This window comes from Rhineura floridana, chromosome 9 (genome assembly GCF_030035675.1).
Source record: "Rhineura floridana isolate rRhiFlo1 chromosome 9, rRhiFlo1.hap2, whole genome shotgun sequence".
NCBI classification, from domain to species: Eukaryota; Metazoa; Chordata; class Lepidosauria; order Squamata; family Rhineuridae; genus Rhineura; species Rhineura floridana.
Window position 1 is genome coordinate 123,097,670 of NC_084488.1, and position 24,529 is coordinate 123,122,198.

Sequence of the window (24,529 nt, forward strand, 5' to 3'; positions counted from 1 at the left end):
CTACTGGGGAAAGGCCCTTCTCATTATTGGGGGTCCCTGACTGTGAAATGCTCTCCCTAGGGAGTCTTGCTTGGCGCCTACTTTGATATCATATCCTGCCTGGGCAAAAACGTTTGCATTTCCCCAAACTCCTTCATGGAGTTTGTTTTTAAATCTCTGCTGATGATTTTACGCTCCTCTAAGTGTGTTGCTTTTGCTATACTCTGTACAAGAGCAGGATGTTTTAGGAAGTTTCACATGGGGGCTTTTTAGCTTGGCTAAAAATGCGATTAAGAGGAGATACTGCAGAGGTGTACGAAATTATGCATGGTGCTGAGGAATTGGATAGAGAAAAGTTTTTCTCCCTCTCTCGTAACCCTAGAACTTGTGGACATTCAGTGAAGGTGAAGATTGCAAGATTCAGGGCAGACAAAAGAAAGGGCTTCTTCACACACTGCAGAGTTAAACTATGGAATTCGCTCCCAGAAGAGGCAGCGATGGCCACCAATTTGGATGGCTTTCAAAGAGGATGTTATTAGCCGTGATGGCTACGCTCTGACTCCATGGCTGGAGGCAGAATGCTTCTGAATAGCAGTTGCTGGAAACTACAGGAGGGAAGAGGAGGACAGGGCTATCAATGGCTACTAGCCATGATGGCCGTGCTCTCCCACCCTAGTCAGAGGCAGCATGCTTCTGAAGACCAGTTGCCGGAAGCCTCAGGAGGGGAGAGTGTTCTTGCACTCGGGTCCTGCTTGCGGGCTTCCCCCAGGCACCTGGTTGGCCACTGTGAGAACAGGATGCTGGACTAGATGGGCCACTGGCCTGATCCGCAGGCTCTCCTTATGGTCTTATTTCCTTTACAGTGCAAACCCATGCATGTTTACACAGAGGTAAGCCCCACTGGGCCCTCCTCTATGTGACAACCTTTCATGTACGTGAAGAGTGCTATCCTATCTCCCCTTAGTCTTCTCTTCTCCAGGCTAAACATGCCCAGTTCCTTCAGTCTCTCTTCATCTGGGAGCGCTCAAGGTCATCTAGTTGGTCACAGTTGGGTACGCTAGATCAGGGGTATCCAACTGACATGGTGCCCTCCAGAGGTTTGTGACTCTGCAGCCCTAGCCAGCATGGCCAGTGTTCAGGGATGCTGGGAGTTGCAATTCAGCAATGTCTAGAGGGTAGCAAGTTGGCCACTGCAGCACAAGATGGACCTCTAGTTTATTCCAGCAAAGCCGTTCCTGTGAGCTTATGATGGGCTGGGGGGGGGGGCGACACATACCTTCAGAGGGGTCCAGCCTCCTTGCCCGGCGCCCGTGCTTGGAGTTGTTGTGGACAAACATGTTATCAGAAACGGCGAGGACGTGGCCATCCACATTCACTGTCGTCGAGACCACAACCTAAGGTGAAAAGAGGGCAAGGGTGTGCTGAGGAGGAGGCAGCACCTGGACCAAAAGGAAGAATTTCATGCCCCACGGCAGAAATCATTCCGTCGGCTACAGTGCACCACCCAGGGTTAAGTCTGACCCAGAGCATCTCTGATGCAATTTGTCAGGGCTTGCTTTGTCCCTGCTGGGGTGCACATTTAAATAAATCAGGTTAAGGGCCAGCTGGCATTTTGCACATGCTTGCATGTAATGTTCCCTTTCCAAAAGGAAAAGTCTCTTCCAACCTCATGCAAGAAAAGGAAGCCGAGCTTGTGCTGGAGAGATCAGCGGGACCCGGAGGGCCACGCTGGATGTGCAGAAAGAAGGGACTCCCCGGGCATCAACCAGCCCCGACTGGCTGGTGGCTTCATCATCAGGTTCCTCTCATAACGATATGGTAATTGTGACATTTTTACATGATTAACAGCCATTCCAATTTGCATAGCGCGGGTGCCAGGCGGCGGCGGGAGGAGCAGACAAGCACACCCACCTTGATGAGTGCGACGGAGCAGCAGCAGTAGACGCTGCGGGCGAGAGGGGAGTGGAAGCCACAGTTCATGGAAGTAGCAGCATCCTTAAGGGGTGCTGAACCTCCAAAGGAAGGCCAACAAATCTGAAGGATCTGAATCGTAGTGACCAGTGCAGTGAAAAACATCCGTCGTTGCAACTGAATGCAGCCCTTTTAACAGTGGCGCCTGGAGACTCCATGTCAGTGGGGCAGTGGAATCCACTCCGGGTTTCAGTCTGAATTTTCAAGGAAGCTGAACGCTGGAGTGCCTCGGACAGCTCCTTGAAAGTTCAGACTAACACCCGGAGTGGATTCCACTGCCCCTCTGTCACTTTCAAGCTGCCATCCATTCTTATAGCAACACCGGAGGCAGCGGCTTTCAAAGGCCTCAGGCAAGGGTCTTTCCCCCCAGCTGCTAGCTGATCCTTTTTTAAACTGGCAGGGATTGAACCTGTGTCCTTGGGCCCGGAGGCCATGTGCTCTGCCATGGAGCTGTGGCCCCTCACCAATGTCACAGCTTTCCCCTCTGCCCTCTGGCACTTGCAGCGTGAACAGCGAGGGTAGTGAACTCAGACCTCTCCAGGCGCCGCTGGACTACAACTCCCATCGTCCCCACCCAGCATGGCCAATGGCCAGGGATGACGGGAGTTGGGAGTCCAACAACATCTGCAAAGCAACACATGGGCTAGACTTGGAGTAGAGAATTGAGTGGTGAATAGGGGGGCAAGACTCTGCTCAGCTCCATCCCCACCATATTAGTGGCACAGACCAGCCTTGCCCTAGAGAACTAGCCTTTCTGGAGCAGAGGGGCAAGGCAGGGGTGGTGGAGGATCCTCTCTCTTGCCTCTTTGTTGTTGCTATATGCCTTCAGGTCGATTACGACTTATGGCGACCCTATGAATCTTGTTTGTAGATATTCATAGGGTTTTCATGGTAAGAGGTATTCAGAGGTGGTTCACCATTGTCTTCCTCTAAGCCTACGGCACCTGGTATTCCCAGGCAGTCTCCCATCCAAGTACTAACCAGGCCTGACCCTGCTTAGCTTCAGATGAGATCAGGCGTGTCAAGGTAGTATGGCCATAGGCCCCTTGCCTCTTACTTACATATATTTTCCCTGCAGGAATTTGTTAAAAAGGAAAGCCGCCTGAGGGCCCCTCCAGACTGGTGTGGGTTTTTTTTTTTTGCAGGTATATTCTGCAACATGTCATTGGTGCAATAACGGTGCAATCAGTGATAGATCTATACCGGACCGTCTGCACATCATTCCACTTCATGCGTTCTGCGATGCTTCCCCAGTGTTACTACATTAGTGCCGTCTGGAGGGGCACCGCTTGTGCTGTAGCACGACAAAAGCACAACAACTAGGGTTGCCAGGCTCAGGGCCTGAGAATGATTCTGTATCTTTAAGAGCAGAGAAAATTCAGCCAAGTGCAGGTGTTCTTGCAACTCTGTAATGGGAAAAACCACAAGGTGGAATTCCCACTTTCCCCTGCACAACTTTTAAAGATACAGAAGACATCTTGGAGGCTGGGCCTGGCAACCAAGAGGTCTTCTGTATCGTTCAAAGTTGTGCAGCGGGAAGGGAGAATTCCACCTTGTGGTTTTTCCCATTACAGTGTTGCAAGAACACCTGCACTTGGCTGAATTTTCTCTGCTCTTAAAGATACAGAATCATTCTCAGGCCCTGAGCCTGGCACCCCTAACAACAACCCACTCCCCCTGCCCCAACCCAAACCAATGGTATAAAAAAATGTGCTGATTTGAAACAGGGCAGCACACCTGCTCTGAAACATTTGCAGGTGCAAATGGCATTGAAAGCGGAATCATGTACAACTGCCCCAATACCATCATAAGAACAAATCATCATGGATGCACAATTAAAAGGATGTCTGGGGGGCCCCTTACTGGTGGCTGTTCCCGATGCCTCACAAGTGACAAGCACTCACACTCAGCAGTAGGGCTGGGGTTCGCTCTTTGGTTCTGGTCAGTGTTTTGGTTTTCACAACTGGCTTCTGGTGCCGATCTACAACATTCCCCCTCCCATTTTTTTTTTTTTTGCTATTTCCCATCCGCTTGTAATAGGTAACAAAATTGCTAATGCTGTTGGCGATCTTTCTACTGATGGTCTCTTGGGTTTTCTATTTAAATTTAAATTAGGCAGATCACCGCCTGTGAATTCTGCCTCTTGCCTCAGGTTACTGCGGTGCTGACCAAAGATGTTAATGGCGATTGTTATCACCTCATTGAGACAGAACTTCAAAAGAATACACATTGCAGCACTTCAGAGCAAAGATGTTTACATTAATACGATGTCAAATTGCTGGAAACCACAGGAGGGGAGAGTTGCTGTTGTACTCATATCCTGTTTGGGGGCTTCCCTTGGGGGCATCTGGTTGGCCACTGTGAGAACAGGACGCTGGACTAGATGGGCCACTGGCCTGATCCAGCAGCCTCTTCTCATTTATTTATTTATTACATTTATATACTGCCCCATAGCCGAAGCTCTCTTGGCGGTTTACAGCAATTAAAAACAATAAAAATAAATATACAAATTTTAAAACACAAAAAACAATTTAAAAACACAATTTAATGTTTTTAAAAAACACATGCTTATGTTCTTGATCAGACACAGGAAACCACAGGGGTGGTGGTGACAGGGCTGACAGTCTTGCAGATCATCCGTGCATCTAGCCAGTCATCTTACTTACTTTTGGGGAGTGAGAATCACAACAGCAGAAACCAAAAGACAGCACCCCTTTTAAATTGGGGTCAATGCGATTTTGAGAAAACAGCAAACACAACCTCTTGTTCTATGTGGGGCTGCCCTTGATGATTGCCAGAAAGCTTGGCCTGGCACAGAATTGTGTATGTGTGTGTGTGTGGGGGGAGATCAGGCTGTGAAAGAATGTATTGGACCTCCAGTATCTCCATTTATACCCATTAATGCTCAGGTCAAGAGGCTAAATTTGACCCTTAAAATCCTAAACGGTAAGTGCAGGGGCGGGCAGAAGTGGCCTTCTAGCTGATAACGGTCTCTGGCACCCAACAGCTCCAGCCAGCATGGCCAATGGTTAGGGATGATGGGAGCTAGAATTCAGCAACATTGGGTGTGTTTATCACAGGTTCCCTGACCTCTGGAGAGGCCAGATCTACCATCAAGGGCATAGCTAGATTCTTAAAAGACCGGGGCGTTGGCCCATCAGACAAATTTGCATCTTTCAATTTATATGGATAAGTGCAACTTTAGGCTTTCACAGGGGAAGCCACCCTAGAAGTAGAGTATTTTTTTTTAAGTGTAAAAGAAAGGGAGGGATGCAGTGGAAGGAGATATGGGGCTGAGTGCTCGGTACCCCCCCCACGCCCCCTGCTAACAATCCTCCCCATTCTTCATTGTTTTCTGCTGTGATCATGAAAATCAGCTCTGAGAACATCTGTGGATCAAAACCGCTCTCCATGACAGTTTTCCCACCTGCGGAAGCCCTTGAAAACGATCAGCGTCTGAACTTGGGCATAGTGATGAGCGAATACACCCATTTCGGTTTATCTCAGTTGCTTGTTTTTCCTATGTTAAATTCAGTTCTCCACATTTCCACACCAGTTTGTAATTTTTTAAAGAAAAACATTCACCAGCATTTTAGTGTGTATTTCTTCCTATACATAGTTTTTTGCAAAGCAATTTCCACTAATGTTGCTTTTTTTTCTTTTTGGTATGCTATTTTCACGAATATAGAATATGTATTTTTGTACCCGTTACTTGGCTGGAGAACTGCACGGTGAAAGCCAGAGAATTGCTGGCTGTGTTTCGCTTCACGTTTTGTTTTGAAAAGTACAAATTAGGCCAGTTTGCCTTTAAATGTGATCTGAAACAAATTTCCCTCCACCTTTAATCTGGAGATGCGCCCAGTTTGGCCTGGAATACATTCACTCCAGGCAAGTCATGCAAAGGAATCAAGCAAGTAGATACAGGAAGACTATAAACCAAAAACAGAGCTCCACCGGAGGCTCACCTGAAAGAACCTGGAAGGGGTAGAGGTGGGTGTGGGCGGGGGTGGAGGTTTCTCACCTGGAAGCGGCGCATGTCTCTGGGATTCCCAGCATTCTTTAGGCAGTTCTGGTTGCATTTGAGGAAGAACTTGAGGAAAAATCTAGAAGAGGAAGAAGACGAAAAGAGGGCAATGCACTTATCCAGAGATCAGCAGTTGTCTGGGCTCCCTTGAGAGCCAAGTCAGAAATTGTGGTTCGCCAGGTAGTAACTGGCACCCACTGAGACTGGTAGGGCTAGTTCTAGTTTTGCGCCCATCCTCTTCCTAACTGTTAGAACTTCCTAACTGTTAGAGCCATATGACAATGGAACCAATGACCTAGAGAGGAAGTGGGCTCTCTGACACTGGAGGCATTCAAGAGGCAGCTGGACAGCCATCTGTCGGGAATGCTTTGATTTGGATTCCTGCATTGAGCAGGGGGTTGGACTTGATGGCCTCGTAGGCCCCTTCCAACTCTACTATTCTATGATTCTATGATTCCTCCCTGCTGAATCCTACAAGGTCAACGCTGAGATGAAGAAGGAGCAAGCTGACAGCCAGGGCCGCCACCCTCTGGGTTGATTGTCAGTAAAAAGGAGAGCCAGTTGGGGCTGGGTGAGGGCAGGTGGAGTTTCGTGAAGCAATGCCCCTTTCGCCCTAATGGGCCAGTCTCCACTGTGGTCGCCAGATCCCTGGCCCGGTTCCTCCACTGATGGTTTGGATGAGGTGCTCTGGGCAGCTGGGCTGCAGAGCAGATCAAGAAGCCCCCCTCCCCAATTTCTTCTGCAGGAAAAGGAACTTGCTGGCTTAGCTGATCCTTCCCCAAGCCAGGAAGTCCCCTGTCTCCAGGATCAGGGGCGTCACGCTTCTGAATACCCATCACCCGTGCCCTGCTTGCGGACTTCCCAAAAGGCATTTGGCTGGCCACCTGTGGAAACAGGATGTGGCAAGCTTTTGGCCTTTTGCTGCTTCAGAGAGGGGAGGGGCACCAGGGACTTGCTGCCATTGTCTTGCATGGCTAAAGAGCTCTGGGCATCTGCCCCACACAGCGGCCTGAAAACTCCCTCTCAACCTTGGGACAGCGGAGGAGAGGGGAGGGGCAGGGACCACTGCATGACTGTTGGGATGATCCTCACCCACCTCTCCAGCTTCAAGGTTGGGAGGGCAGCATCATATACCTGAAAGTCTACCTTATCCCTTATATACCCAGTCGATCACTATGCTCTGCAGGTGAGGGCCTCCTGCAGATACCATCTTATCAAGAGGTCCGTTCCGCACAACATAGGAAGTGGACCTTTAGTGTTGTGGCACCTACCCTTTGGAATTCCCTACCTTTAAATATTACAACAGGTGCCATCTCTGTTATCTTTTCGGCACCTATTGGAGACCTTCCTCTTTCAACAAGCCTTTTAAGTAGAGACCTTACACCGGTCTGTGTCCGTGCTGGAATTGCTTTTTAAGATGTGTTTAAAGCTTTTTTAAAAAAACATTGTTTTAATATGGTTTTAAAGATGTTTTTAATGTGTTTTAAAGTCTTTTGTTTTTAAGATGTTTTAAAGAGCATTTAGTGGTTTTGTTTGCCCGCCCTAGGCTCTTTCTGGGAGGAAGGGCGGGATATAAACGTAATAAATAAACAAACAAATAAGAAAGCCTGCCCTTATCAAAAGGGTGAGAATGTCCAGGGCTCTTCTTCGCTCTGGTATCAGAGAAGGACGGAGATTAAACCTGGGATCTGAATGAACCACTTGTGTCCTCTCAGTGAACTACAGCCCCTCCCAGCCAGTGAAACAGAGAAAGCTACTTTATACTAGAGTCAAATCATTGGTCCATCAAACTCAGTATTGTCTAAACTGATTGGCAGTGATTCTCCAGGGTTGTTTTTTTTTTAAAAAAAATCCCAGCCCTACCTGGAGATATCATGGATTGAACCTGGCATCTTCTGTGAGGACAGTGTATGCTCTACTGCTGAATTACATCTCTTCCCTTAAAAATAAAATAAGATTCTAGTCCTCGTGGTTATGAATAGAGGGTTGAATTAAACAGGAACCTACGAAGGCATCTTGTACCCAATCAAACTGTTGGTCTATCTAGCTTGGTACTGTCTCCACTGAGGGGCAGAGGTTCTCCAGAGTTCCAGGCAGGGAACTCTCCCACCCTACTTGGGAAGGCTGCTGGGGATTGGATCTGAGACCTTTGGCATGTAAGGCAGGTGTTCTGCCCCTGAGTTACACCTCTTCATGCTACTAAGGTGTGACTCAATCCGGCAGTCACCGCACATGGCTGAGGGGACTGGATCTCGTGAGCTACAGGTTGTCCAGGTCTGGCCTTGGCAATTTGCCTGTCTCTGTGCAACTTTAAAAGCAAAACTACAACCACTAGGGCCTCCTGTTTCTGCACCTTTCACAACAACCAGGTGAGAAGAAATTGAACAGGTGAAGCTTTTTTTTTTGGCATGGTGATAAAGTGGCAGGTAAAGTTTTACCAGATTAATTTCCAAATTAATCCACTTGTGTGCCATTCTCCTTACGCCAGCTCTGAGATTCCTGGGAACTATAGTTCCTTGAGGTGAGCGAAAGATTAACAGAATTCTCAGCCCTCTCACCAATCTACATTTCCCAGAATTATGCGAGGGAGAGCCACGGCAGGTGAGCTAGTATGATTCACAGCTTCTGTAGCCACATCCAAGGGATATTTTTAAAGCACCTTTAAAACACATGACTTACTGCGAAGAATCCTGGGAGCTGCAGTTTATTAAAGGTGCTGAGAACTGTAGGTCTGTAAGGGGTAAAGTACAGTCTGCAGGATTCTGGTGAGGGGGCATGTGACTTAAATGTATGGTGTGGAAGTAACCTGTGTGAGGCTGCAGGTAAGATCACAAGAGTATAGTGCTAGTAACATAAAGGTATCAGCCCTTCATGTTATTCAACAGAGTCTTATGGGGTGGCAATCTAAAAGTAAATATGTGGAAGTACCTATTGACTGCCCATCTGTTTTGGTCTAAGATTTCAGGAGCAGAGCCCATTTACTCCCAAGCTTCTCCCACAATCATGAGGACTCGCGACTTGGTTTGTTAAACAAATGAAAACAGTGTCCAAGCATTTCCTTGGTCAACCCAGTCTGGACTGTGGCCAGCCCGTGGCCACTCATTTCAACACACTTGTACACCATCCCCAAATCCTTACATAAACTGGTAACACACCATTTCCTTCTCTTCCTCACATTCCTGATGGTGGCACTGGCCCTTTAAGGCAGCCCTGAAAGGCATCCTTCTCTGCTTAAGAGGTATTGATTGGAAACTGATCCCCGGCTGCCTTCCAGGCAGCTAATGGGCTATATTGCTGCAGAGAACGATCAATAAGGGAATAGAAACCCTAGAGATATCTGAGCCCAGAGGGAGGGGGAGAGCGCTTTGGGGGCAGGGGAGGCAGGGAGTGTGGGAGGCCTGCACTGGATACAGATCATTTATGGAAGCCAGAGTTGCACACTCAATCCTTCCAGAAGGTGCACAGATACCAAGATTGGCTTCTCCAATAATCCCAAATAGAGTTGCCATTGTTGTGTGTGTGTTTTAATGCCCCAGGTTCTGTGCCTTTAACAGCAGGCCGACCTGGAGAACTTCTGCAGATGAGGTTTTGCTTATTAACATGGAGTTGCGAGGTGGTGGGGAATTACTTGCTTAACTTCTGTCTGCTGGGCTGCTGTTCAAAGGCAGAAAAGTGGCTGGAACTCACTGCGAGTCCTCAAAGAGGACCAAGAGATCTGTACTGGGAACAGGGGGAAAATTCGATTCCATTCACATGTAAAGGTGAATTTACTGAATGTGCACTTTCCGAAACAATACGCAGACTGAATCAGTCATCCTTTGAAATGCGTATGTCTCCAAATTTGCAGGCCTGTTCTGCAGCAAAGTATGATGTACAAACATGCATATACTAGGAGAATGAGTGTAAAAAGGCATGTATTAGTGACAATAACATACACAATTGCATTTTTTTGCTTTGCAAAAATGCGTGTATTAGACAAAAATTGCATACAAAAATGTGTTTATTAGGAGAAATTTAAAATGCTGGTAAATTTTCATAAGGATTTTTAAAAAATGCACATTGCTGCAAAAATGTGGAGAAATAAATTTAACTTTGGAAAAGTGAGCAATGGAGAGAACCAAAATGAACATCCCTAATCCATCTTTAATGGGCACCAGCAGCTGGTCCCACACTTCCCTTTGCCAGTGGCCCAGCAGGCTCCTTCAGGCCTTCAGGGGGTTCTGCATTGACAACTGCTGTGCATCCTGGGAGCTGTCAGCAAGTCAGAGTTTGACTTACTCAGCTCAACCAACCAGCAATCTGTATCAGTATAAGGTGATTTGGAAACAGCACAGGTGGCTGATTTCGGCTTCCATGGGGTCCAATCTGCCGGCAAGCTTCTCCCTCTTTGAAACAGAGGGGAAGAGGCACGTCCATAGGTCCTTTGCAAAGTCACAGGGGATCCCCAAGGGTGACGCTTGGATTGCATGCAGATGGTCGACCCCCAGTGTCCTCTGCAACTCCCTGCAACACACTCCTGGGATCACAAGGTGTGGCAAACTGGAAGGGGTAAAAATCCCGAGCGCTTGCCACGGTTCCAAGGATCTTTGGGACAGGAATGGGGAAGGTTAGGAGGAGGGAGTGGGGAGAGGGGTCAGAGAAAAGATCCAGAAAGGATGGATAGAAGCCGGAGAGCGCAATTCATTCCTCAGCAGTGCTCCAGGCTGATGAAATATTTAGGATGCTTGTGGAAGGTCCTATAATTGTCATCCTAGCATCAATAATTAACAGGCAGCCGCTGCCGCTGAGCATGCTCTGGAGAGGCCTGGGAAGGATGGGAAGACCAACTCCAATCATGCACACCCACCCGCCCCGCTTGCCCAAACCACAGCATGACCAAGCCGGATAAAGCCCTGGAAACCAGGGCCCATCAGGGCGTGTTTGCATGGCCAGCTCTGCATGGCCGTTGTTTTGCATAACGCGGCAGGAAGGCAGCTTAAGTGCGAGAAAAGCAAAGCCGTTTATTTTGGTGTTTTGAGGAGCGCAGGAAGCTGAGTCGGACTGCCGGTCCATCTAGCTCAGTACTGTTTACAATGCCTGGCAAAAAGACTGCAGGGTTTTGGGCAGGGTTTCCCCCCCCTTCTCTCCCAGCTGTACCTGGGGATGCCACTGGGGACTGAACCCGGGATCTTTTGCATGCCAAGCAGATGCTCTGCCACTGAGCCACGGCTCCTTCCCCTTTTCCGCCTCTTGCCCTGTTCCTTCAAGCAGCTTCTTTACCCAAGCCTGTTAGTGCCTCTGAATCCTGCCCCTTGCCTTCGTCAGCTTCCTTGCCTATCTACAACTGTCCTTGATGGGGCTGATGGGACTTGTAGTCCAAATCCTCTGGAGCGGGCCAGACAGCAGAAGGAAGAGGCTGATCTAGGCCGAGGTTTCCGGTCATGGATTTGCTTCTTCCTGCCGGGCCTTGGATCGAGTTGAATCTCTGCTATCTCAGAGACAGCTCCACTTCCGCCCGCCCCAAAGGCAACCAACCAGAAAACGAAACAATCCAGTCCAGATGTGCATGTGTGTGTTGCCTCTGGGCCAGCTGTGAGGATTTTTTCAGCAGAATACTTTTTTGTTTTTGTTAGAGAAGTCCGCAGTTTCGTTTTGACTTTGTCCGCATGTTTAAACAGTGCAATTGAGGGAGTGCACCCTCTTGCACCAAGACGCTGCGCTAGGTGGTGCATTGGCCTAACCCGGCTTGGCCCTCCATATTTCCATATGTGCTTATGCTTGAAGCCGGCGTAGGTTCAAACGCATTCCCGCCTCCATCACTTCTTTGTGATGAAATTGCTGGCGGCAGCGTTTGAAATCGGAACCACAGCAAGCTCACCCTGATGAACCGGCAGGCCGCAAGGTTTTGTTTTTCTTGCTGTTTAAATAAACAAAGCACTGAACTAACCGAAGCCTAACAAAAGATGCACATTCAAACTGCGATCCTTGTTTTTCAACACATCTTCAAAAAAAAATTTTTTTTGGAGGTTAATCACAGGAATGAAAGAATCTCAAGGAAAGGAAAGATACCATCTTAAGACTCTGGTTGGCTGGAGTTCCTCCTCTCCTTGCAGGTGGTAATCAAGGAAAAGAAGATGCAGAAGGGTAGAGGAGATATATATATATATATATATATATATATATATATATATATATATATATTTGGGGCAGGGGTGGAGAGAGAGACAGAGAGGCACCCACTCCCCCACTGCAAGACTGACAGCGAGTCATCAGCTTGCCCCCCCTCCCCATCCTCTGCCATGCCTACGGCCCTCCCCTCTGGCGCCACCAACTTCAACTGAGAGACAAGAGAAAGAAATAATAACAAACACACGTCGGACTCCTTCACCTCCGTAAGCGGCAGCGGCGCATGCAGGCCCGGGGAGTTAAAAATAAAGACAATGTGCATATATTAGCATCCATAATGCACAACTCTCCCCATTTAATATGCAAATTCCCAGCAACGCTGCCGAACACCTTCTGTTCTGAGCGCATAAATTTGAATTTGCAATTAGAATAATCTTGTATAATTAATGAAAAGCGTCAATTTTAGCTCCTAAGTAATTTGATTAACATGTTGATAGGGCACTTATCGGGCTCTCTAAACCAGAGGGGCTGGGCGTTCGGAGGAATGAGAGAAGGGGAAAGCAAGAGAGGGAAAGAGGGAAGGAGGGAGTGGGGAGAAGGATGAGGGGGGAAAGGTCGGGGGGAGAGAGAAAAGACCCCCCCAACTTCCTCAGGAAGTGAAGGGATGCACGGTTAGATATACTGGTGGGATGGATGGAGAGGGGGTGTGAGGGTGCGCCCGAGAGAGAGAGATTAGATCAGCAGCCTGGTGCCCTCCAGAGGTTGCTGGACTACAACTCTCACCATCAATGGCCACATATACTCTCACCATCAATGGCCACATATACTCTCACCATCACTAGCCACATATACTCTCACCATCACTGGCCACATATACTCTCACCATCACTAGCCACATATACTCTCATCATCAATGGCCACATATACTCTCACCATCACTAGCCACATATACTCTCACCATCACTAGCCACATATACTCTCACCATCAATGGACACATATACTCTCACCATCACTGGCCACATATACTCTCACCATCAATGGCCACATATACTCTCACCATCACTGGCCACATTACCTGGCTGGAAAACTGCACTGCAAAATTCACAGAAGTGCAGATTTCGAAGGAGAGATGTGTTTCGGCTCGCATGTTGTTTCGGAAAGTGCGGTTTGGATACATTTGGCTTGAAACGTAAACAGGATCAAATTTCTCCCCCATCCCTAGACTTGGGAGCTAACCACACTCCCCGTGCGCACTCTCCCTATCGTTTATGATCTTGCAAACCTTTGCTGTCTCCCCCACCTGAGCAGATTCATATGGTACCAGTGCGGAAGTTGTTTCTCCCCCTTGGTGCTCCAGGACGGTCTGTTAGGAGGAGCTGCCGGAGTGTGGGTGGCTGATGGAGCTGTCCGCAATGCCCCTCTGGGTCCTGGCAGGCTTAGAGGTCCATCTGCAGCCATTTGGGTTTTTTAAGTGCCTCCCTGTGGGCACACCTGGATCTCTTTTGCGTTGCAGGTTAAGAGGGGTGTTCCTGTGTACGGCCCTGCCTTGTAGGAGGGCCTCAGTCTAGATCAGGAGTGGGCAATCTGTGGCCTTCGCCCTACTGTCACGAGGCCCTCAGTCTCATTTCCAAAGCTCTCTGCAAGCTGTCCATTTGGACCTCTGGCAAGAGCAGCCTGTCCTCTTGCAGTCCACTGGGCAGGGAGGAATAAGTAGGGGAGAGGAAGAGAGGGAGAGCGAAAGGGGCGGCAGAGAGAGAAGGAGAGATAAAGGGATGACGGAGAAAAAGGGGGTGGCACAGGAAGAGAGAGAAATGGAAGGAAGGAAGGAAGGAAGGAAGGAGGGAGGGAGGGAGGGAGGAGGGAGGAAAGAAAGAAAGAAAGAAAGAAAGAAAGAAAGAAAGAAAGAAAGAAAGAAAGAAAGAAAGAAAGAAAGAAAGAAAGAAGTGGCACTACCCGTCACTGGCTTTGGCCCTGCCGTCAGTCAACATGCGGCCCCCAACAGATAATCCCCAAGGGAATGCAACCCTTGACTGAAAAAAGAAGTCGCCCAGCCCAGTCTAGGGCTGCTGATCAGATGCAGGCCAGGTCTATAGCTGTGTAAGCAGATCTACCCTAACTTCACTTCCTGTAGATAAATGCTATTGTTGTTGGGAGTTTTCTTTCTTTTTCTTATAGTCCTGTCCAGGGTGGAAAGGGAGTGAGTACAAGTGTGTGTGTGTGTTCGTGTGTGTGAGCATGTGTGCGATCTGGCTGAAGGAGAAGCTGAAAGATGGGCGCGCACAATGGTTGCTGGCCAGACAGACTGTAATAGCTTTGATTCTTCTCCTTCTAATCTCAGTGCAGCCTTGTCATTCCCCATTCTTCTCCACTGGCTGCCGGCTGCCTCTCGGGTGGCTTGAGTGACAGGCAGCCTTCCCAAGGCACCGGACCCCTCTTGCAGCGGCGTCGATGCTATCACGGCGGACAAAAGCTGGGGAAATGTCAGAGCGTTATCAAGGCACCCTGACCGCCACCAGGATGTGCCGAAATGGGAGGCCCACTTTCTCCCATTGGCCCATTGTCCAATTGATAGAGAAAGTGACTTACTTACTTACTTACACACACACACTGGATGCTGTCATTCCGAGGGGGAAAAGACAGACAAACATTTTGTCCATGGGTCAAGAGGATGGGTTGCTATGTTGCTATGAGGAATGGGCAGATCCTATTCCCATCCAAACCAGAAATGAATCCTATGTTCCCAGACATCCTTTGGATGCCCAGAAACATTAATCTACAATGGGTACAGGTCCCGTCCCTAGGTCCTTGGGATAAGGGGATATCATTGACATACACCAGACCTGGAGGCCCAAGACCCTTTGGTGCAGCCGGGGAAGCCAGGAGCAATGCAACTCGTTTCCCATTGTTCCCTGCTTCTTCAGACATACCACATATACACAGTAATGTCTTGTTTCCCATGGGTCCCTGCTTCTCTAGGACACCACACATACACAGTAATTTCCTATGGATCCCTGCTTCTGTAGGACACCACACATACACAGTAATGTCTCATTTCCCATGGGTCCCTGCTTCTCTAGGACACCACGCATACACAGCAATGTCTCATTTCCCATGGGTCCCTGCTTCTCTAGGACACCATGCATACATAGTAATGTCGCATTTCCCATGGGTCCCTGCTCCTCTAGGACACCATGCATACACAGCAATGTCTCATTTCCCATGGGTCCCTGCTTCTCTAGGACACCATGCATACATAGTAATGTCGCATTTCCCATGGGTCCCTGCTCCTCTAGGACACCATGCATACACAGCAATGTTTCATTTCCCATGGGTCCCTGCTTCTCTAGGCCACCACACATACAGAGTAATTTCCTATGGATCTCTGCTTCTGTAGGACACCGCACATACACAGTAGTGTCTCGCTCCCCTTAGTGCCTTGCTTCTCCAATCACACCACGCATATGCAGTAGTGTCATGAGCCTTCTTGTGTGAAATTGATCCACTTGGGGCACACTTAAAAAAAAAATAGATGGGGAAAAATGTTTCCTGTGAAGCTTGCCAGCAACAGTAGTCAGAGAAGATCCAATTTGATTGAGATTACACTTCTTGTTGGGCTTAGTGACTTAGAAGGTGAGATAGCAAGCAATCATAACACTACTTTTGACATTCTATAGAAACGGCAGTACAGGAAGCATGAGCAAATTGTGCTTCCTCTCCTGATGCCTCCAGGACTCAGCAAAAGGAAAGAGATCCATAAACCCCCCATGGGAAGAGACCAATTTTTCCCATAGGGAGACAGAACACATATGCCATCCTAATAGGTGGTCCACTCTGCACAAAAAAGCGGACCTTTACTGTAGCGGCACCTACCCTTTGGAATTCCCTCCCTTAAATATTTTGGCGCCTTTTGAAGACCTTCCTCTTTCAACAAGCCTTTTAAATAGAGACCGTATCCCAGCCTGTGTCTGTGTTGGAGTTGCTTTTTAAGATGTATTCAAAGCTTTTTTTTAAAAAAAGATGTTTTAAAAATGCTTTGTTTTAATATGTTTTGTTTTATGTTAATATGTTTTAAAGTCTTTTGTTTTTAAGATGTTTTAGAGTGCTTTTAGTGTTTTGCTTGCTGCCCTGGGCTCCTTCTGGGAGGGAGGGCAGGATATAAATTTAATAAATAAAATAATAAATAATAAAGAAATATCTCCTTGTGGGGAGTCATGCACCTTCCCAAGGTGGGAGAAATAATAATAATAATAATAATAATAATAATAATTTAATTTTTGTGTCGCCTATCTGACCGAAGTCACTCTAGGCAACGTACACAATTAAATTCCAGTAAAATTACAATTTAAAATACAGACCAAATAAAATACAGCATCATAAAACAGTGTATAAACAACGGGCATTCAGTAATATTGATAAAGATTAGCCCACCCCGGAGGTCCCGAAAGCCTGTTCAAAAAGCCAAGTTTTTAATGCTCGGCGAAATGGGGAAAGGAAGCACAAGAAGCTCACGCTTCCACTCTCAATGCTCCCTTGAAATGCTCTTGGAACAGATATCCTGAGTCAGACCAACGGACCTTCTCGCTCAGCATTCTGCTACACAAGAGGGACCTGCAACAAAATGTTGCTGCATAGGGTGCCCCAACCAGCTGAGCCCTCTTTCAGCTTACTTCATTCCATTCCCCCTCCCCTTTCCAGCAGCCAGACAGCATCCTGAGCCTTACTGGGCTGTTTTGGGGTCTTGACTTTTGCTCTTGCTCCCTTAAGAGTTTTCTAAAGATTCTGTGTACCTCTGCAAAATGTGGGGCTCCCCCAAACAGGCTGATACCCCCCTTTTGTTCACGGGTAGCACTGATTTGGCTACATAAGGATAGGCACTCAGAGAATGAGTTTCCTATTAGTACAATACAGCAGCAGTTCTCAAACTTTCCTTTCTGCAGGCCACTCTAAGATTCCCAGGGATCTTGGCAGAACACGTAATAAAGTTTTTTTGTTCTGCAAATCAAAGAACATACATAAGCCTTTTTAAAAATAACCGCAGCCTTGCCTTTTTAACCCAGTGGAGGTGCCCATTCTTGTGAGCAAAGTTGTGGGAAATGGATCTCTGTTGTCAGACAAAATACAAACGAAACGTAGGGCAAAATACAAATATTTCTGACTACTGTACAATCTTTCCGGTGACCATCTGAATAGAGCACGTGGGCCGTAGTTTAAGATCCTCTGGTATGTAGTGTGCATGCAGTACATTTGTAGTGTGGGTCTTGGGGCAAGGAGTGTGTGTGTAACTGTGTGTGCCTAGGCTCACAGAGAAAGGAGTGCACAGAAGCCTGGAGGACCTACAGCACAGGACAGGTGTATACGTGGCTAGCTGTTAGCATGTGGGCAGTCTATACCCAGAGGGGCTGGGCATACCCCATGTCTTTTCAGTCACACTGACCAAGCATAAAAAGCTAGTATCTGCTGCAGTCAACCTCTTGAAAACCACCACCCAGCTTTCATATGTTTAACAAAGCATAAACAAACCAAGTCTCTAGTCCTCAAGGGTGACAGAGGTGTGAATGAAAACCTGCAGGCAATACCTGGTAAAACCTGAAGAATCCCAGAGGAGGCCGAGAAGAGCTTCTAAAGGTCATGCAACCATATCTGAAGCTGCCTTATCCTGGGTCAGACCAGTGACTCTCCACGGACTTCAGCAGATAGGTGTTTCTCAGCCCCATGAGCTGAGACCCTTTCGCTGGAGAGGTCAGGGGCTGAACCTGCGGCTTTCTGATTGCAAAGCAGGGGATCTGCAGTTGAGCTGTAGCCAGCCTGGGCCCTCCAGATGTTGCTGAACTACAACTCCCGTCGGCCCCAGCAAGCATAGCCAGTGATGATGGGAACTGTAGTTTAGCAACATTTGGAGGGTCAAAGGTTCCCCACACTTGCCTTATACACAGAAGAAGTTTAAAGGGGTCTGCACTGCATTGTTCTCAACCCCCCCCCAAAAATGTTAACAGCTCAACTGAATCAGCTTTTTACAGATCCTAGCATGCCTGTAGCAAAGCAGGTTCCCCTGCAAATTAATAGACAATGGAATACAGGAGTTGCGCTGCAAAAATCTCAAGGAGTTCTGGAGCGTCTTACCTGTCGATGATGACGGGGTCGGAGGGGGTCTCATTGCGGTTCCCACAGCTTTTCTTGTCACAGCAACGGCTACAGTGGCAAAAGAGATGGGGGGCAATTAGGAAGGAGCAGAGCCCCTGAATGTTGGTCAGAAAAGGGCAGCCAAGATGGTCAACATCAAGGAGGCAGAGCGACTCCACTATGAAGAATCCTTACAACACTTGGGGCTTCTTAGTTGAGAGAAAGGATGGGTAAGAGGCAGCATGATAGAGGTGTATGGAATTATGCATGGTGTGGAGAAAGTGGATGGAGATTCCCCCCCCCTTCCTCTCATAATACTAGAACTCAGGGCCATGCACTGAAGCTGGAAGTTGGAAGGTTCAGGAGAGACAAAAGAAACACACTTCTCACAGCAGAGCAAACTACGGAATTCACCCTCACAAGAGGCAGTGACAGACACCAACTTGGGTGGCTTTAAAAGAGAACTAGACAAATTCATGGCGGATAGGGCTATCTGTGGCTAATAGCCACTGTTACCTCTAATATGACCCTTAGGTTGGAAGCTTCTCCAAAAAAACAATAAATTATATCGTCAAACCAACCCTGTTTTTCATGGCAGTCCGTTCATACGATCAGCGGCCCCGTAACTTACATTCAACAACTGTACAGTCTGTGTACCTGTGTACACAATAGTTGAGCTGTACAAATCAACAAGTGTACCCTCTTGCCCACAACACATGTACAGAAAGCTTGCCACCATGTTCAGCATCACGTGTGAACAAGCCTCAAATGGGCAGTAATTAAGTGTAGAGAAAACATGCTAACTTGCTTGTGTGAACCAGGCTGTGAGGACTCTAACACTCCCCCCTGTGTCCTCCACATATTTCGGACTATAACTCCCATCACTCTGGATGTTGTTCAGGGCTTTGTACAGTAACACAAGAACCTTGAACCTAGCCTGGTAGCCGATGGACAGCCAGTACAGATGTTTTAGCAGAAGTATCACACGCTTTTGGCCGTCTGAAGCCATTAGCAGTCTGGGATACAGCAATTCTACACGGCTTGGGACCACGCTACCTGATGGAACGCCTCTCCCGATATGAACCTACCCGTACACTGCGCTCAACATCGAAGGCCCTCCTCCGGGTGCCTCCTCAGAGGAAGGCTTGGAGGATGACAACAAGAAAGAGGGCCTTCTCAGTGGTGGCCCCCGAATTGTGGAATGATCTTCCTGACGAGGCACGCCTGGCGCCAACATTACTATCCTTTCGGCGCCAGGTTAAAACTTTCCTCTTCTCCCAGGCATTTTAGCATTTTAGTATTTAGTATTTTAATATGTGTTTTTGTCTGCCTACAATTGTCTACAATTTTGAAATTTGGATGTAGTTTTAAAATTGTTTAAATATGTGTTCTAATTGTAGATGGAAGTTTTAGTTTGTACACCGCCCAGAGAGCTTCGGCTATGGGGCGGTATAGAAATTTAATAAAATAAATAAATAAAATAAATCTGAGAGGGCCTTCTCAGTGGTGGCCCCCAAATTATGGAACGATCTTCCTGACAAGGTGAGCCTGGCGCCAACACTGTTATCTTTTCGTCACCAGGTCAAGACTTTTCTCTTCTCCCAGGCATTTTAGCATGTGTTTTAAATTGTTTTAAATTTTTAAATTGTTTTTAAAAGATGTGTTTTTAAATCTGTGTATTTGTTTTAATGTTTTTAGTTACTGTAAACTGCCCAGAGAGCTTCAGCTATGGGGCGGTATATAAGTACAATCAATCAATCAATCAATCAATCAATCAATCAATCAATCAATCTGTGGTTTGCGTGGAATGTAGATTTAGCAAAAAGTTAGGCCTTAGAAGTTTGCTTTATTGTTTTGTTTTTATAGTATGCTTGTTTTTGTTTTTTACATTGTTGTAAGTCGCTTCGAGACCTTTGGGTAACAAGCGACTAAATCTAACAACAACAACAACAACAACAATAATAATAATAATAATAATAATAATAATAATAATGAGCAATCCACATGGCATCATCACTGATGCCATGATAGTAATGCAAGAAAAGCCCTGCTGGATCAGGCCAGTGGCCCATCTAGTCCAGCATCCTGTTCTCACAGTGGGCAACTAGGTGACACTGGGAAGCCAGCAAGCAGGACCCGAGTGCAATCCAGATGTTCAATACAGTGTGATGCAGATGGGAAGGCCACAAGCAAGCCTGGAGCACAATGATTCCCTGCAACTGGTATCCAGAGGCATCCTGCTTCTGATGCTGAAGAAGATATTGCCATCATCACCAGTAGCCACTGATAGCCTTATCTCAGTGAATTTGTCTTTTAAATCCATCCAAGCTGGTGGCCATCGCTGCCTCTTGAGGAAGCAAATTCCAAGGTTTAGCTATGCATTGCATGAAGGAGTACTTCCTTCTGTCTGTCCTGAATCTTCCAACATTTAGCTTCACAAGATGGCCCCGAGTTCTAGTGTTACGAGAGAGAGAGAGAGAGAGAGAGAGAGAGAGAGAGAGATCTGAGATCCCCATCCAATTCTGGTGTTTTGGGTATTTGTTTTTTTCCCCTAAATGATTCTGCCCGGTACAGTCACTTGTGCTAAATATAATTAATAACTGATCTGATAAACAACCGGGAGCTCTGCCTTCAAGTCTCTCCCATCAGGGGAGCTGCCGTTCCACCTGTGGTTACACAAACAAAACCGAGGGCATCTAAGCCAAGACACTTCGCCCTCCTCCATATTCCCCACCCGCCCCTGCCATCTATTCCCTTAGCCCCTGGGATCGTTAGCAAGGTTCCTGGAGATCAATTAGCCATGAAAGTTGCCTCTGAGGCAGCCATGCTAATTTGCACAAACACCGAGCGCGAGTGTCGTAAACAAGGCAGGCGTTAATGGGGCACCAGGGAACTTGGCAGAGCAGAGGAAACACTCCCAACCTCTGGCTCATCTGGCTGACCCACGTCCCGGCACTTTGCTGTTGGAGGTTGCCCGTGCAGAGGTCTCCAGGTGGGTTCAGAGGGGGGTTTAGGAGTAATTTACTAGTCTGTGTCAAATTGGGCCAAATCTGTGGGCAAACTAGACAGCTGTTTATAAGGGGGGGAACAATGTGGCTCTCCACGCCTCTTGATTTGGCCCTTGATAATCTCCCCAGGCACACATCTCCTCTCCAGGTCAGACCCCTCAGTGGCCCTGGTTCATAGAATCATAGAATAGTAGTGTTGGAAGGGGCCTATAAGGCCATCAAGTCCAACCCCCTGCTCAAGGCAGGAATCCAAATCAAAGCATTCCCGACAGATGGCTGTCCAGCTGCCTCTTGAATGTCTCCAGTACCTCTCGAGGTCATTGGTTCCGTTGTCGTATGGCTCTAATGGTTAGGAAGTTTTTCCTGATGTCCAGTTGAAATCTGGCTTCCTGCAACTTGAGCCCATTATTCCGTGTCCTGCACTCTGGGACGATCGAGAAGAGATCCCTGCCCTCCTCTGTGTGTCAACCTTTCATGTACTTGAAGGGTGCTATCATATCCCCCCTTAGTCTTCTCTTCTCCAGGCTAAACATGGCCAGGTCTTTCAGTCTCTCCTCATAGGGCTTTGTTTCCAGTCCCCTGATCATTCTTGTTGCCCTCCTCTGAACCTGTTCCTTTGAACTTGTTCACACCCTGCCTGAGCGTTTCTGAAATTTGTCCCTGAACTCTCAAAATGCCTCTTGCTTGTGTGGATGGGAAATACGGGGGGAGGTGAGTGTGTGTAGAAATGAGCCTACTGTACAAAATTTTACATTTGCTCCGCCCACTTTTGCCTCTGGCCCCATCTGCCTCTGGCATGTGGGCCCCAGAAGGTCGCCCTGAACATGAAGAGAATTTGGCTCCTTCACTCCAAAGTCAGCCCAGCCATAGAACTCCAGGAGAGTTCAGAGCAGGAGCAGAAAAGGAGAGGCCTGGAGAGAGTCCCGAGGGCCACGGAGAGAGGCCTGGAGGGTCGCATTCGGCCAATAAGCCTCAGATTTCCCAACTCTGTGCTCTCATGTCCTCTCACTTAGGGTGCTTCCAGACTGTTGATATGTTCAAGGGGGCTTCGCTCACACGTTGGAAAATCCAGGCTGCGCAATTATAGTTGATGGGGAGAGCTTGCTCAACAAACCCACTTCTCCCAAAGAGCAGAGTTTTGAGATAAGGAAAATGATGGGAAAGTGCACTGGAAAGTGCCAGATAACACTTGCTTTGATATGACACATCTAGCCTCCACACAAACAAATCAGGATGAATGCTATTCAACAGCCAACTTTGTATAACCTCCCTGCAAACAAATCAGGATGAATGCTCATTAAATAGCCAACTTCCTCCAACCTCTCTGCAAACAAACAGGATGAATGCTATTCAACAGACAACTTCCTCTAACCTCACTGCAAACAAATCAGGATGAATGCTCATTAAATAGCCAACTTCATCTAACCTCTCTGTAAACAAATCAGGATGAATGCTCATTAAATAGCTAACTTCATCTAACCTCTCTGCAAACAAATCAGGATGAATGCTCATTAAAAAACAAATTCCTCTAACCTCTCTGCAAACAAATCAGGATGAATGCTCATTAAATAGCCAACTTCCTCTAACCTCTCTGCAAACAAATCAGGATGAATGCTCATTAAATAGCCAACTTCCTCTAACCTCCCCACAAACAAATCAGGATGAATGCTCATTAAATAGCCAACTTCCTCTAACCTCTCTGCAAACAAATCAGGATGAATGCTCATTAAATAGCCAACTTCCTCTAACCTCCCTGCAAACAAATCAGGATGAATGCTCATTAAATAGCCAACTTCATCTAACCTCTCTGCAAACAAATCAGGATGAATGCTCATTAAATAGCCAATTTCCTCTAATCTCCCTGTAAACAAATCAGGATGGAATGCTCAGTAGACAGGTTGCCTGGAAGCGCCCTCAGTCGCCTGGAAGCCCCGATGCCCTTTTCTCCATCTTTCCTACCTCGGATGCCCTTTCTGAGATGGGGCAACCAGAACTGCAGACCGTATGCCGAATACAAATACAGTGAAATTTAGCAACAGGTACTATAAACTATAAAAACTTACCAGTTAACTAATAAAGAAACCAGCCAGCTGGGCCAGGCTCACCTGCACATGATTTCGTGTGTCAGCAGCACACGGCACATCTCCGGGTTCTTGTCCTGCCCTTCATAGATGATGGCCTGGAAAGGGAGAGCAGGGAGAAGGCAATGTTTAAGGTGAGGAGCAACCTTGAAAAGCTTGAATGCTACAGCTCTTAGACCTCTTTTCACGTGCCAAGTACCGGCAGCATAAACGCTGCTTAAGAACAACAGCAACAGAAATCAAGTTCTACGCCTTTCACAAATTGTGCACATTGCACCACGGCGCTTCTTATGAAAGGGAGTGGCAAGGAGAAACGTGAGGGACTTCAGCCCCACCCCTAGTCAATGGAAATCTGATCCAGCAACTCCTTCGGCTTCTGAGTCCCCATCAGTCATTGGTAGTAGGGAAGTGGCAAATTCGGAAGTGCAGAGTCCCTTCATGATAGTCACAGCCACAACCTCTCCCCCCATTTTTTTGCTGCTGGGTTGAGAATGAGATCCTTGTGTAATGCCACAACAACAGACATCCCTAGAAGCCTATCAGCATGAAAAGGGAGTGTTGGCTACTGAGAAGAGTCTTCACAGTGGCTGATTTACCTCCTTTCACTCTGGCTCCAGTCAGCACGAAAGGACAAGGAAGCATGTTAGAAGACTCTTCTCACTGGCTAACACACACCCCTTTCATGCTGATTGGCTGATAGGATGCTGGAGACATAGGGACCCTGCTCCCAAAAAAGTAAGGGATCTAAGACCCCCAAGACCCTGGAAGACTGCACCCCTAGCCAATGAACACACACAATCATAAGGACTACACACTTGCTTACATATACCAAAGCTCTGTGGCCAGAATGATGACCTACAGCGGGGCAGCTGGCGTGGTGCCTTCTAGATGTTGTTGGATGACAATTCCTATCATCCATTAGCTGTGCTTGCCGTCCAGCAACACCTGGAGGGCACCAGGTTGGCTGCCCCTGTGCTATGGCCAGCACGTGGCCACTTCCAAAAGGAGGAGGCCCTTGTCTCTTCCTCCCTTGCTGGCTTTTCATCTGTCGTTCCAGCCTTAGGGGTCTGCATTTATGCAGCAGGTATGACATTCAGGTCTTCAGGGGGACTCCTACAGAGTCCGATGCACAACATATCCGCATGCATAACCTGACCCTGAGCATGTTGGCCTGGAAGTAAACCCCACTCTGGGGTTAGTGCAGTGGTAGCTCTATGTCAGTGGGACAGTGGAATCCACT

At 47.6% G+C, this 24,529-nt stretch overlaps 1 protein-coding gene and 1 pseudogene across 4 annotated transcripts in view; both read right to left on the reverse strand.

The window, feature by feature from the left end:
* The window catches only part of LOC133363905 (transcription factor COE3-like), a 119,826-nt gene that overhangs the window by 39,529 nt on the left and 55,768 nt on the right, over positions 1-24,529 (reverse strand). For all 4 annotated transcript variants that reach the window (XM_061583619.1, XM_061583618.1, XM_061583616.1 and 1 more), the window contains 4 exons: positions 23,314-23,387; positions 18,201-18,269; positions 5,972-6,053; positions 1,256-1,373 (listed from right to left, as the gene is read on the reverse strand). In XM_061583619.1, coding sequence (XP_061439603.1) covers positions 1,256-1,373; positions 5,972-6,053; positions 18,201-18,269; positions 23,314-23,387 — 343 coding nt within the window. The remainder of the gene's footprint in view (positions 1-1,255; positions 1,374-5,971; positions 6,054-18,200; positions 18,270-23,313; positions 23,388-24,529) is intronic.
* LOC133364659 (5S ribosomal RNA) lies at positions 2,883-2,993 on the reverse strand (annotated as a pseudogene).